A 15,673-nucleotide genomic window follows, 5' to 3' on the forward strand; every position below is an offset into this window, starting at 1 on the left:
TTTTGATTTTTTTTTTTGGTTGTCTTCGTATGCAACTTAACTTCTTAAACCTATTGATCTGGCTTCTGGGTAGTAACAATCGGATCTCTATGGGTCATTATGCGTCGAAAGGTTAAAAAGTGGTCATTTCAAAGTGTCGATCGATACTTGACCTCTTTTGCGCCAATACCCGCACACCAAAACACCAATATCCATTTGTAAAACACCTAAAAAGTAATATATTTTTCACCTTTTTATAAAAATTAATTAACCTAAAAAAATTATGACATGCATATAATTAAAAAAAATGATAAATGTAAACAAGTTTAAAATGGGTGGTCAAAAAACATGTTGACCACCCATAACCCCCTTCCCGCGAAGGTATGGTGGCCCCACGTGGCACAAACTCCCTCTATCTTTTTTGCCCTAAAAACTTAAGGAAATAAACTGTTTCCCTAACATTTGCACTCGCAAGTTAGGGAAATAAGCTGTTTCCGTCGGCGGCCTCCTCTGCAACCTCGGCCTCCTCCGCAACCTTCATCGGCCTGCTCTGCAACCTCAGCTCCCAGGTAATGATAACTCGTCCATATTAACTCCATTGCACAAAGCATGAATCACAGTGTTGTACGTAAAAACGTCAGGAGGGAAACCATTGTCCAACATCTCATCAACCACCCTGGCAGTTTTCTGCAGTTTCCCTTCTTTACACATACCATATATGAACACGTTGTATGTTACAAGATCAGGTGTGCAGTCACTCCTAAGCATCTCGCTTAAAATATTCTCGGCCTCCCCCCAGTCACACTTTTTAAGTTAGCATGTATCAAGGTAGTGTAAGTTGTGATGTTGGGGGTACAACCCTCTGCCTTCATTCGGCTTACATATTCCATAGCCTTATCTATATTACCCGATTTCCAGTATCCAACAATTAATGTTGTATAAGTAATAGCATTAGGAGGAATTCCCTTGTCATCCATTCTATCCAAAACCCTAGATGCTTCTTCCAACTTCCCTTCCTTACAAAGGCTATTCATCAATATATTGAAGGGGACCACCCCCGGGAAACTGAATGTTTGCATCATTTCATCGAAAATATTCTGAACATCAAGGCAACAACGTTGGCAAGTGAACCCGTGGTCAAAAACTCATTGCATATTTCCAAAGCTCTCTTGGGATCTCCTGCCTTAAAAAAGCCATGAACCAAAGTATTCAAAGTTCTAACAGTGGGATTAATTTTCTTACTTGTCATCTCGACGAGTAACTCAACTGCTTCTTCGGTATTTCTTTTGTCACAAAATCCTCTTATTGGCGTATTGTAAGTATATGTATCGGGCAGGTAACGATGTTCAGGCATTTGCCTCAAGAGCTCAACAGCATCCTCTACCCTGTGAGCCTTGCAAAGTGCATTCATGGCAGTATTGAAAGTCGTAACAGAGACAGGAACTTTGGCACAGACCAATTTATTAAAGAACGAAATAGTTGTTTCAAAACTATTGTTTTGCACCAGTGCATTCATAAGAGCATTAAACGTATCAACATTGGGCTCACAAAAATCATGCATCCGATCATAAACCTTGAAAGCTGCTTCCATCATTGATGCCTCGCTAAAGCTCCTGATTAAGCTATTGAACACTCTCGGCTCTTTGCATCGGAAATCCTTTGCCGTCATCTCATTGAGCATGTTTTCTGCTTCTTCATACCTCTTTACAGAAAGCAATTTCTAAATCATGACTCTGTAGGTATAAAGATCATGTTTGTAAGGTCCATGTCCCTGGGCCCACTTGAATATTTCTAGAGCTTTGTGGGTGTCCTCCCGCTCTAATATTTGAACCATTTCCTTTGTAGACAAAACTAAGCTTTTCTCTATCTTTCCTACTTGCCAATTGACTTGTGACTTGTGGGTGCTCCTGTGATTTGGTCTCGCTGCTTGGCTTCGTTTAAAGGATGCTGCTTTCTCCAGAATTGAGGCCAAATGCAGAGCTGGGTTTTGTGACTTTGCTTTTGGGTTTTGCGGCTTTGCTCTTGCGTTGAAGTTACAAACTAACGGAAATATTTTCCAAGTCGCAGTCGTTGCTACCATTTGCAGTCGCAAGATACCACAGGATGAAGGAATCACCATAGAGCAACATTCTTGGACACAAAAATTATCCCTTCCCACAACCACCACTAGAAGTATCATGTTTTAAACCCATATCAATACGATATCTTCTCTGTTAGGAGCTTCTCGATCCATTTGACAGAGAGTTCTACTCAGAAATATAGTTCTCTGAAGACACGAGGCTCTAGCAGTTCACGAAAAGATATTGTATGAATTATATTAGACTGGTGTATTCTATGATCCCTAATATTGAAAACTGTGTATCCATGCTTAGCGTAGAAGTCTATATATAAGTATTTTAACATTTCATTTCACTTTTTTGTCGGGGTTGTTTTAGGGTTTTATATAAACCCGGGTTCAAATAATTTTATTTTTTTTATTTGTCGATGTCACATAGGATACATATGCATTCGTTAGATGTATTTTTCCTTTTTAATTAGGGGAAGAGCACAAGTAGTCGTCATAGCTAACTTCGTGCACTCACAGATCCTAAACAATATATCGAATTTTGATTTTTTTTTTTGGTTGTCTTCGTATGCGACTTAACTTCTTAAAACTATTGATCTGGCTTCTGGGTAGTAACAATCTGATCTCTATGGGTCGTTATGCGTCGAAAGGTCAAAAAGTGGTCATTTCAAAGTGTCGATCGATACTTGACCTCTTTTGCGCCAATACCCGCACACCAAAACGCCAATATCCATTTGTAAAATACCTAAAAACTAATATATTTTTCACCTTTTTATAAAAAATAATTAACCTAAAAAAATTATGACATGCATATAATTAAAAAAAATGATAAATGTAAACAAGTTTAAAATGGGTGGTCAAAAAACATGTTGACCACCCATAACCCCCTTCCCGCGAAGGTATGGTGGCCCCACGTGGCACAAACTCCCGCTATCTTTTTTGCCCTAAAAACTTAGGGAAATAAACTATTTCCCTAACATTTGCACTCGCAAGTTAGGGAAATAAGTTGTTTCCGTTGGCGGCCTCCTCCGCAACCTCGGCCTCCTCTGCAACCTTCGTCGACGGCCTCCTCTGCAACCTCTTCCTTCTACAGCCTGCTCTGCAACCTCAGATGCCAGGTAACGATAACTCGTCCATATTGCCTCCCTTGCACAAAGCATGAATCACAGTGTTGTACGTAAAAACGTCAGGAGGGAAACCATTGTCCAACATCTCATCTACCACCTTGGCATTTTTCTGAAGTTTCCCTTCTTTACACATACCATATATGAAGACGTTGTATGTTACAAGATCAGGTGTGCAGTCACTCCTAAGCATCTCGCTTAAAATCTTCTCGGCCTCCCCCCAGTTACACTTTTTAAAGTTAGCATGTATCAAGGTAGTGTAAGTTTTGATGTTGGGGGTACAACCCTCTGCCTTCATTCAGCTTACATATTCCATAGCCTTATCTATATTACCCGATTTGCAGTATCCACTAATTAATGTTGTATAAGTAATAGCATTAGGACGAACTCCCTTGTCATCCATTCTATCCAAAACCCTAGATGCTTCTTCCAACTTCCCTTCCTTACAAAGGCTATTCATCAATATATTGAAGGGGATCACCCCCGGGAAACTGAATGTTTGCATCATTTCATCGAAAATATTCTGAACATCAGAAAACCTTCCATATTTGTAGGAACCGGCCATGAGAGAGCAATACGAGAACACATTTGGAGAGCAACCCCTGTCTGGCATCTGGCATAGAATTTCTACAGCTTGGTCAATGTATCCCTCTTTGGCCATGCCCCATATCAGCAAAGTGTAGGTAACAACGTTGGCAAATGAACCTGTGGTCAAAAACTCATTGCATATTTCCAAAGCTCTCTTGGGATCTCCTGCCTTGCAAAAGCCATGAACCAAAGTATTCAAAGTTCTAACAGTGGGATTAATTTTCTTACTTGTCATCTCGACGAGTAACTCAACTGCTTCTTCGGTATTTCCTTTGTCACAAAATCCTCTTATTGGCGTATTGTAAGTATATGTATCGGGCAGGTAACGATGTTCAGGCATTTGGCTCAAGAGCTCAACAACATCCTCTACCCTATGAACCTTGCAAAGTTCATTCATGGCAATATTGAAAGTCGTAACAGAGACAGGAACTTTGGCACAGACCAATTTATTAAAGAACGAAATAGCTGTTTCAAAACTATTGTTTTGCACCAGTGCATTCAGAAGAGCATTAAACGTATCAACATTGGGCTCACAAAAATCATGCATCCGATCATAAACCTTGAAAGCTGCTTCCATCATTGATGCCTCGCTAAAGCTCCTGATTAAGCTATTGAACACTCTCGGCTATTTGCATCGGAAATACTTTGTCGTCATCTCATTGAGCATGTTTTCTGCTTCTTCATACCTCTTTACAGAAAGCAGTTTCTGAATCATGACTCTGTAGGTATAAAGATCATGTTTGTAAGGTCCATGTCCCTAGGCCCACTTGAATATTTCTAGAGCTTTGTGGGTGTCCTCCCGCTCTAATATTTGAACCATTTCCTTTGTAGACAAAATTGGGCTTTTCTCTATCTTTCCTACTTGCCAATTGACTTGTGACTTGTGGGTGCTCCTGTGATTTGGTCTCGCTGCTTGGCTGCGTTTAAAGGATGCTGCTTTCTTCAGAATTGAGGCCAAATGCAGAGCTGGGTTTTGCGACTTTGCTTTTGGGTTTTGCGGCTTTGCTTTTGCGTTGAAGTTACAAACTGACGGAAATATTTTCCAAGTCGCAACCGTTGCTACCATTTGCAGTCGCAAGATACCACAGGATGAAGGAATCACCATAGAGCAACATTCTTGGACACAAAAATTATCCCTTCCCACAACCACCACTAGAAGTATCATGTTTTAAACCCATATCAATACGATATCTTCTCTGTTAGGAGCTTGTCAATCCATTTGACAGAGAGTTCTACTCAGAAATATAGTTCTCTGAAGACACGAGTCTCTAGCAGTTCACGAAAAGATATTGTATGAATTTTGTTAGACTGGTGTATTCTATGATCCCTAATATTGAAAACTGTGTATCCATGGTTAGCGTAGAAGTCTATATATAAGTATTTTAACATTTCATTTCACTTTTTTGTTGGGGTTGTTTTACGGTTTTATATAAACCCGGGTTCAAATAATTTTTTTTTTTTAATTTGTCGATGTCACATAGGATACATATGCATTCGTTAGATGTATTTTTCCTTTTTAATTAGGGGAAGAGCACAAGTAGTTGTCATAGCTAACTTCGTGCACTCACAGATCCTAAACGATATATCGAATTTTGATTTTTTTTTTGGTTGTCTTCGTATGCGACTTAACTTCTTAAACCTGTTGATCTGGCTTCCGGGTAGTAACAATCCGATCTCTATGGGTCGTTATGCGTCGAAAGGTCAAAAAGTGGTTATTTGAAAGTGTCGATCGATACTTGACCTCTTTTGCGCCAATACCCGCACACCATAACACCAATATCCATTTGTAAAATACCTAAAAAGTAATATATTTTTCACCTTTTTATAAAAAATAATTAACCTAAAAAAATTATGACATGCATATAATTAAAAAAAATGATAAATGTAAACAAGTTTAAAATGGGTGGTCAAAAAACATGTTGACCACCCATAACCCCCTTCCCGCGAAGGTATGGTGGCCCCACGTGGCACAAACTCCCGCTATCTTTTTTGCCCTAAAAACTTAGGGAAATAAACTGTTTCCCTAACATTTGCACTCGCAAGTTAGGGAAATAAGTTGTTTCCATCGGCAGCCTCCTCCGCAACCTCGGCCTCCTCTGCAACCTTTGTCGGTGGCCTCCTCTGCAACCTCGTCCTTCTGCGGCCTGCTCTGCAACCTCAGCTCCCAGGTAACGATAACTCGTCCATATTGCCTCCCTTGCACAAAGCATGAATCACAGTGCTGTACATAAAAACGTCAGGAGGGAAACCATTGTCCAACATCTCATCAACCACCCTGGCAGTTTTCTGCAGTTTCCCTTATTTACACATACCATATATGAAGACGTTGTATGTTACAAGATCAGGTGTGCAGTCACTCCTAAGCATCTCGCTTAAAATCTTCTCGGCCTCCCCCCAGTCACATTTTTTAAAGTTAGCATGTGTAAAGCAAAAAAATCGAACCCTAGTCGTTCTCCCCTCCCCAACTCCAAGGAGAGAGAAGGGGGAGTCACTAGGGTTGATGGTTTTCACTTAGGGGAGACTTTACATTCAAAAGAGGGGTTGAAACCCACAAGATCCAATCCCACGCAATGCAAGATTGGATTCTATATGAGTTTCAAGGGTTAAGACATCAAGGATACCCTCTTTTGTAAAGAATGTAGATAGAAAGATTGAACTAGGAATGCATGTAAAGTAGGAAAGATTCGCTTATAAATAGAGATGGGGATATGGGATGAAGCTGCGGACCTAGAATTAGCAGTAAAATGTCGAGACGGTGCTATTCTGCAAATTTGAGCGAAAGTTGACAGGACGATGGCGCCTGGCGTGCACACGGTCCTCCGAAAAATCCGCGAAATGAAAGTGGATCTGTTCGTCTCTGCACAAGGATTCCAGATCTTCAATTACAGCCGCGTACCTGCAACCTACACACAGAAAAGAGAGGACGATTGGGGGGTTAGGGATGAGGGGTTTGCCTTTAGGTCAAACCCCGGTTTTGGAATTAACCTAGAAATGAGAATGCTGTAAATGTAAATGTTTGTAATGTAAACATGTACTGATACCTTGTTGTAAGAATGTTTGTATTCTTACATGCGAAGGTGTAATGTATGTAATATGTTGTATGTTATATGTGATCTCCTATTCAATGGTTGAATCCTTGTCTTGAATGCAACACTTAGCCTTGAATGGAGACTTAGAATGCTCAATTGCTTGAAGGAAATGCTTGAATGCTTGAATGCTTGAATGCTTGAATATCGTTTCCGCCTTTTTTCCATCTACCAAAATGGGAGAGGAAATGTAGTTTATATACTTGTCAATTAGGGTTGAAAGACTGATTTTCCCGACCTTAGGCCGACCAGGAAATATTATTTTCCAATTTGCAAACATAAAGACCCGAGACCCAAAAGAGACCGGGCCGAAAAATAGGGCCAGGGACCAGGGCGCTGGGTGCCATGGTCCTGGGGGACCAGGGCGCTGGGTGCCCTAGTCCTGAAGGACCAGGGCACTGGGCGCCATGGTCCCACCTCCCGAGACAGTAGGGTGCAAGGAGGATCAGGCCAGGGTGCTGAAAAATGCAGTTTTTGATGTCATGAACAAGTTTCGGGGTCTCCATTCAGGTTCCGTGTTGCATCGCCCTCGTGAAGACCCAAATGCAGTCGAAATTGCAAGTGTCGCAATTTTAGGACGCTACATTTAGCCCCCACTTTAGCGGGAGTATAAGCGTACGCTCATACTTCCGGTAAAGTACAAGGAATCAACATTGAAAGACTTTCACCACATCAAGGAGGCAAGATACACCAAGCCCCCAGTGGACTAAGGATCTTACGACTTCGATTGACAAAGTAAAAGGGAAGATCACGAGGGAGAACCATGACTGTCAGTAGTAAGGTTCCCTCACTATGAGTCATGCAAGAAATATATCAAAAATTTTCAAGGCAAAGCTAAATTTGTCAAGAAATTTTCAAGTATCTTGAAAAGATATGGACGGGATGTATGCCCCCCTACATTAAAGCGATCGCACACGCCTCACCAGGGGTGATTGCTTTAAGGTAGTGATACATATAAGAAATGAGAAAGGAGCACGTTATCACAAGGATTTAGCCCCCAAGTGTGAGATAAGCCCAAGGATAATAGACACAAAACACAAAGCACAAGGTGACTTCGCTTTCCTCGGGGTCAGTATGCTGTATGATAATTCATGTATATCATATGTATGTATGCATAATTGTTCTTCATTCCCCAATCAAGTAAGGTCACCTAGAAGAAGGGAACACATGTGTCTTTTGAGTCAACATGAGAGAGACCAAAAGAGATCTCAATGTTTTGCATCGTCCTCAAGTAGACAACACTAATGACAACAAATAGAAGAATGAGAATAACACATAGAAGAAGTAACAAAAGAGAGAAGGAGAGAGTCTGCTATGCTAATGAACTAGTCTAGCACGTCATCTACCCCCCGATCTTGCTGATCAATATTTCGGGAAGGTAGGAAACATGCTAGAGGAGGAACATCCAACACAGCAGATGGAGCTATCACAAGATCCAAACAAGGGCTATGTTCATATCCCAAGCCACGGTGTTCTTGTCTAGGAGCTAGGATAAGTGTTTTAGAAAATTCGTTAGATAGATGATTATCAACATCAACATATTCATATTCACTATCAGAATGAACAGGAGTAACATTTTCATCATGAATAACATTTTCATCCATATCATCATCAAGATTTATAAAAATAGGATCTTTAACTCGCACAGGATCAAGACCATCATGCATCTTATGTTTAGGAGATTTCGGCTCAATCGTCGGCTGAGGAGAAAATGGAATAATGTTGGCTGAAGGTGTTTTTGGGGATTGCAAAGTTTGAGAAGCAGCTGCCTGAGCTCTAAGACGACGCTTTCGTCGGCGTTCACGTGCAGAACGATTTCATCTAGTCTTAGTAGGAAGTTGAGAAGATTGAGGAGGAGGAATGTTCTCCTCCTTTTCACTTGGGTGTTTAGGTTGTGGTCTCTTAGGTTGAACAATAGGAGAAGAGGAAGGTCTCTTCTCTCCATAAGAGGAAGGAGGAGGAACTGCTCCATACAAAGGAGGAATATTCGGTTTAGGAAGGAGACCAAGTCCATCATGACGAGGAGGTATAGGTCTACTTTTAGGAAGTTTATTAGATATAGGCATAGTCACATCCATAGGGATGGGTTGGGAATCTTCTTGAGGAAAGACATTAGCTTTATCTTTCAAAGGAAGAACTTCCTTCTCAAGAACAATAGGAATGTCAAGTTTGGGTGTTCTAGGTTCACTTAGAGATAGGATCATATCTTTTTTCCACTTTTGATAAGATTTGAAAAGATGATCACTTCGCGGAGGAAGAGATTGGAATTGTTTAGGCCAAAAATAATCAATAGGAACGCTAGAAGTTCTTTTAGCTGGTTTAAAGAGACTATGATTGACAATAACAACTTCACCATTATGGGGAAATTTCAAACACTTGTGAATAGGAGAAGCAATAGCTTTCATGGAAGACAGCCAAGGATAGCCTAGCTTCACACGAAATTGTTCGGATGATGGAATAATAGCAAAGTCCACATCAAGGGATTTGTTATGGACCTCAATAGGTAATGTAATAGAACCAATTGCAAGAGAAGAAAATGCATCAAATAATTTCACAATCACATCTGTTTTGTCATAGATCACTTGATTCAATTGCAAAGTAAAAAGAAATTCTTCAGTAATAACATTAACCATGCACGAAGGATCAATAAGCACTCCACGGCAAGGTGTATTCTTGACTTTTGCAACTATATATAAAGGACCATCAGGTGCCCTGATAGTTTCACTAGAATCAAAGGTGATGGAAAGTTCTTTAGGGATTTTCTGCTGCTCTACAAAGTTAATCACATTCGGAGTCATAGACACAAGATCATCAGGTGAGACAGAGGAATCAGTAGTATCAATCGCATTAGAGGTATGAGAAGGCAATGGATCAGTAAAAATCTGAAGATTTTGGTTAGGAGGAGCTACAGATGTGTTGCCTTTATCATTCACTCCAGAAACATAGATAGTATTATTATCAATCAAATCTTGAATTTTACCCTTTAAAGCAAAACATTTTTCAGTATCATGCCCAGGATGACGATGAAATTGACAAAAAGATTTGTTATCAAAATAGGGTGAATTAATCTTTGCAGGATCTATTTGCCTTATAGGAGGAAGAGTAAGCACATTTTGTTCCAATAACTTATTCATAATACTATGCAATGATTCATTCAAAGGAGTAAACTTTCTTTCTTTCTTGAAAAACTTAGAAATGGGAGGCACACCTGATGCCGCATTCACATTGTTGTTGATGATGTTTTCATTGAATTTAATGGACTCTCTGTTCGGTTTAAACTTCCCAAATGGTTGTTGACTACTATCACCCTTATCACTCGGAGCCATAGGATTTGCTTGTTCCATTTGACTCACAGTCAGTTGATAATTGTGAAGAGTTGCGCACAACTGTTGGAAAGAAGTAAACTCAGTAAAACAGAAGTTTTTCTCTAATGTCTTTTTGTAAATTAGAAATAAAGATTCTTTGAATATCATTGTCAGGTACTGGAAAAGAAATTTGAGCATACAAATGCTTACATCTTTAACATCTTGTTTACAATGCATTAAATCAATCAAAGTAACTTTAGGACTTATATTGTTTTGAAATTGTTGAATAAAAGCATTTGCAAGTTGTTCGAAAGAAGTAATAGAATAAGAAGGCAACGAGCAATACCATTGTAAGGCTTTATCTCTTAATGTTCTAGTAAACAGTTTTGCAAGCAACCTTTGGTCATAAGCAAAATCAATACATATTGTTTGAAAGGTCTTAACATGTGTTAGAGGATCACCCTTACCATTATAAAGCTCCAAATGCGGAATTTCAACATGTTTAGGGGGGATAGCTCGAACAATTTCAAGAGAAAGTGGGCTCGCAACATCAAATGTGGGCACACTAAACTTAGATTGATTCATAGAGGCAATTTGTTGCTGTAAAGAAGAGACAGTTTGTGCAAGATTGTTAATGGTCGCTTTAGTCGAAGAGTTCATATTAGACGTGTTAGATTGTGATGGAGGTGTTATGTTATTGAAAGAAGGTAGAGAGTAAGGTGGTGGGACACTATGATAGTTAGTCATAGGAGATGATTGGAAAGGAGGAACACTACAAGGAGGAATGGAATGGTTAAATGAATTGCCCCCTTGCGTCATGTTCATTTGTGGAGATATAAGAGGAACACTCATTGAAGGAATGAATGAAGAAGCCGGATTGAATGAAGGAAGAGGGTTGATTGAAGAAGAAGGATTGCCCCCATGACTAGTGATCATAGGAGGAATGTCTTGTATTGAAGTAGTCATTATGTTTGATGTAAAAGTAGGTATACTAGCAATAGGAGTTGTCAAAAGAATAGAATGATTAACTTGAGTAGGAGGTTGTGTATAACCCAAAGTTTCAGCACAACTCTTCATAGGCATCACATTCTAATCCACAATGTGTGCAATACCACGCAAAATATCAATTCCATTCTTATCACTTTGAAGCATATGTTTTAGACCCTCAATTAAAGGAAGAGCTTGACTATCGGGGTATTCTTGAGACATCCATTGTCGAAAATCATCAAATTGGTTATCCAATTTTGAAAGTTGTTCTATAGAAACCTCATGGAGAGCTTCTTCATCATTAAGAGGATTAGAGGAATTACCCATGTCCTTGTTAAAAAGGCCATTCAAATTAGGTTCCATCTCCTCGGTAATTACACCTTGGAAGGACTTAAATCTAAGGCTTCGTCTAACGAGAATAGTGTAAGTAGGGCTTATTGTTGTAAAACTCATGCACTAAAGAAAGAGAGAAGATTTTGAATTTTAGAGGCAGCAAATTTCAATAAAATCAGCCAATCTCCTAGATTTAAGCTGTTAAATGCAATTAGGACAATCTCCCGAAATTTCGGAAAAAATGTTCGGGACCGTGGCGAACGGAGTGCACACGGTCCTCGCAACTTTTTTCGAAATTTTAAGGGATGATAGTTATGATGATTTTAAAGCTAATCTGAAAAAATTGAGTGATTTTACGATCTGTAGATAGGCCAAATTAAAGTTGCAATCTCAAAATTGAACCCTACCAAGATTGTTGAAAAATGTAAAATTTGAATTTTGGAAAAGAGGGGGAAACTGAAATTTTGAATTTTATGATTTTAGAGGGAATACTGAAAGTAATGCAGGCTTTGAAATTTAAAAGTTGACTCGATTTCATGCAAAATTCGAATTTGAAAGTGGAAATCAAAGTTGTTGCAATTAAACACTTAATTTCAAAAGTCACAAATTGTAAAGATTTGAATAAAGCACTGAAATTTCGAATGAATGCTAACACACTTTTTAGATTTAGGACTGTAAGAAACACAATTTTGATATAAATTTCAATTTCAACAATTTTTGAATGATTAGAAGCCTCAATCCAAGCAATCGCTAGACCAACTTTGATTTTAATTTTGAAGGTGTTAAAATTGATAAAATCAGCCAAAATTCTGGATTTTAGCAGAAAAATACAGTAAGATCTAGCTCCCGAAATTTTAGAAAAAATGTCGGGGATGATGGCGCTCGGGGTGCACACGGTCCTCGCAACTTTTTTTCCAAATTTTCAGGGATGAGAGATATTGTGATTTTGTTGCGGAATCCAAAATTACAGCCGATTTGGAAGTGTTTTGATGAGTGAAATTATCAGTCAAAGGTTGAATCAAGAAGGTCTTAAAAATTAGGGTTTTGATATTTAACCACTTAATTTTTAGAATTAAAGCACAAATATGAATTGACAATTTGCAATAGAAGGGTAAATCTGAAACAAGCATTAACAATTAAACATTTCACAAGTTTAATTACTTAAAAAGAAAATTTTAGGGTTTTTTTAGCTTCTAAAATTTGCAAAAGATCAAACATGGAAATGTAATTAAGGAAACAAAAATTTTAGATCTAACCATGAATAATCAGAATGAGGATGTTCACGTCGGGTTCACCAAAATGTAAAGCAGAAAAATCGAACCCTAGTCATTCTCCCCTCCCCAACTCCAAGGAGAGAGAAGGGGGAGTCACTAGGGTTGATGGTTTTCACTTAGGGGAGACTTTACATTCAAAAGAGGGGTTGAAACCCACAAGATCCAATCCCACGCAATGCAAGCTTGGATTCTATATGAGTTTCAAGGGTTAAGACATCAAGGATACCCTCTTTTGTAAAGAATGTAGATAGAAAGATTGAACTAGGAATGCATGTAAAGTAGGAAAGATTCGCTTATAAAAAGAGATGGGGATATGGGATGAAGCTGCGGACCTGGAATTAGCAGTAAAATGTCGAGACGGTGCTATTCTGCAAATTTGAACGAAACTTGACGGGACGATGGTGGCCGGTGTGCACACGGTCCACCGAAAAATCCGCGAAACGAAGGTGGATCTGTTCGTCTCTGCACAAGGATTCCAGATCTTCAATTACAGCTGCGTACCTGCAACCTACACACAGAAAAGAGAGGACGATTGGGGGGTTAGGGATGAGGGGTTTGCCTTTAGGTCAAACCCCAGTTTTGGAATTAACCAAGAAATGAGAATGCTGTAAATGTAAATGTTTGTAATGTAAACAAGTACTGATACCTTGTTGTAAGAATGTTTGTATTCTTACATGCGAAGGTGTAATGTATGTAATATGTTGTATGTTATATGTGATCTCCTCTTCAATGGTTGAATCCTTGTCTTGAATGCAACACTTAGCCTTGAATGGAGACTTAGAATGCTCAATTGCTTGAAGGAAATGCTTGAATGCTTGAATGCTTGAATATCGCTTCCGCCTTTTTTCCATCTACCAAAATGGGAGAGGAAATGTAGTTTATATACTTGTCAATTAGGGTTGAAAGACTGATTTTCCCGACATTAGGCTGACCAAGAAATATTATTTTCCAATTTGCAAACATAAAGACCCGAGACCCAAAAGAGACCGGGCCCAAAAATAGGGCCAGGGACCAGGGCACTCGGCGCCATGGTCCTGGGGGAACAGGGCGCTGGGCACCCTAGTCCTGAAGGACTAGGGCTCTGGGCGCCATGGTCCCACCTCCCGAGATAGCAGGGTGCAAGGAGGATCAGGCCAGGGTGCTGAAAAATGCAGTTTTTGATGTCATGAACAAGTTTCGGGGTCTCCATTCAGGTTCCGTGTTGCATCGCCATCGTGAAGACCCAAATGCAGTCGAAATTGCAAGTGTCGCAATTTTAGGATGCTACAGCATGTATCAAGGTAGTGTAAGTTGTGATGTTGGGGGTACAACCCTCTATCTTCATTCGGCTTACATATTCCATAGCCTTATCTATATTACCTGATTTGCAGTATCCACTAATTAATGTTGTATAAGTAATAGCATTAGGATGAACTCCCTTGTCATTCATTCTATCCAAAACCCTAGATGCTTCTTCCAACTTCCCTTCCTTACAAAGGCTATTCATCAATATATTGAAGGGGACCACCCCCAGGAAACTGAATGTTTGCATCCTTTCATCGAAAATATTCTGAACATAAGAAAACTTTCCATATTTGCAGGAACCGGCCATGAGAGAGCAATACGAGAACACATTTGGAGAGCAACCCCTGTCTGGCATCTGGCGTAGAATTTCTACAGCTTGGTCAATGTATCCCTCTTTGGCCATGCCCCATATCAGCAAAGTGTAGGTAACAACGTTGGCAAATGAACCTGTGGTCAAAAACTCATTGCATATTTCCAAATCTCTCTTGGGATCTCCTGCCTTAAAAAAGCCATGAACCAAAGTATTCAAAGTTCTAACAGTGGGATTAATTTTCTTACTTGTCATCTCGACGAGTAACTCAACTGCTTCTTCGGTATTTCCTTTGTCACAAAATCCTCTTATTGGCGTATTGTAAGTATATGTATCGGGCAGGTAACGCTGTTCAGGCATTTGCCTCAAGAGCTCAACAACATCCTCTACCCTGTGAGCCTTGCAAAGTGCATTCATGGCAATATTGAAAGTCGTAACAAAGACAGGAACTTTGGCACAGACCAATTTATTAAAGAACGAAATAGCTGTTTCAAAACTATTGTTTTGCACCAGTGCATTCAGAAGAGCATTAAACGTATCAACATTGGGTTCACAAAAATCATGCATCCGATCATAAACATTGAAAGTTGCTTCCATCATTGATGCCTCGCTAAAGCTCCTGATTAAGCTATTGAACACTCTCGGCTCTTTGCATCGGAAATCCTTTGCCATCATCTCATTGAGCATGTTTTCTGCTTCTTCATACCTCTTTACAGAAAGCAGTTTCTGAATCATGACTCTGTAGGTATAAAGATCATGTTTGTAAGGTCCATGTCCCTGGGCCCACTTGAATATTTCTAGAGCTTTGTGGGTGTCCTCCCACTCTAATATTTGAACCATTTCCTTTGTAGACAAAATTGGGCTTTTCTGTATCTTTCTTACTTGCCAATTGACTTGTGACTTGTGGGTGCTCCTGTGATTTGGTCTCGCTGCTTGGCTGCGTTTAAAGGATGCTACTTTCTTCAAAATTGAGGCCAAATGCAGAGCTGGATTTTGCGACTTTGCTTTTGGGTTTTGCGGCTTTGCTCTTGCGTTGAAGTTACAAACTGACGGAAATATTTTCCAAGTCGCAGCCGTTGCTACCATTTGCAGTCGCAAGATACCACAGGATGAAGGAATCACCATAGAGCAACATTCTTGGACACAAAAATTATCCCTTCCCACAACCACCACTAGAAGTATCATGTTTTAAACCCATATCAATACGATATCTTCTCTGTTAGGAGCTTCTCGATCCATTTGACAGAGAGTTCTACTCAGAAATATAGTTCTCTGAAGACACGAGGCTCTAGCAGTTCACGAAAAGATATTGTATGAATTTTGTTAGACTGGTATATT

General features: G+C 39.6%; 2 protein-coding genes across 2 annotated transcripts; both read right to left on the reverse strand.

Annotated features, from left to right (window-relative positions):
* Positions 1-1,057: 1,057 nt before the first annotated feature.
* On the reverse strand, positions 1,058-4,333 carry LOC131060863 (pentatricopeptide repeat-containing protein At1g09900-like). The gene is made up of 4 exons (XM_059212574.1): positions 3,476-4,333; positions 3,160-3,382; positions 1,856-2,145; positions 1,058-1,681 (listed from the first exon to the last, which is right to left on the reverse strand). Exons 1-4 carry the CDS (start codon positions 4,331-4,333, stop codon positions 1,058-1,060), a joined length of 1,995 nt encoding a protein of 664 aa, XP_059068557.1.
* Positions 4,334-4,513: 180 nt separating this feature from the next.
* LOC131859054 (pentatricopeptide repeat-containing protein At3g04760, chloroplastic-like) lies at positions 4,514-15,520 on the reverse strand. The gene is made up of 3 exons (XM_059212575.1): positions 14,101-15,520; positions 5,860-5,952; positions 4,514-4,908 (listed from the first exon to the last, which is right to left on the reverse strand). The coding sequence occupies exons 1-3, from the start codon at positions 15,518-15,520 to the stop codon at positions 4,514-4,516; spliced, it is 1,908 nt and encodes a 635-aa protein (XP_059068558.1).
* Positions 15,521-15,673: the final 153 nt, after the last annotated feature.

This window comes from Cryptomeria japonica, chromosome 10 (assembly GCF_030272615.1).
Source record: "Cryptomeria japonica chromosome 10, Sugi_1.0, whole genome shotgun sequence".
Lineage (NCBI taxonomy): Eukaryota > Viridiplantae > Streptophyta > Pinopsida > Cupressales > Cupressaceae > Cryptomeria > Cryptomeria japonica.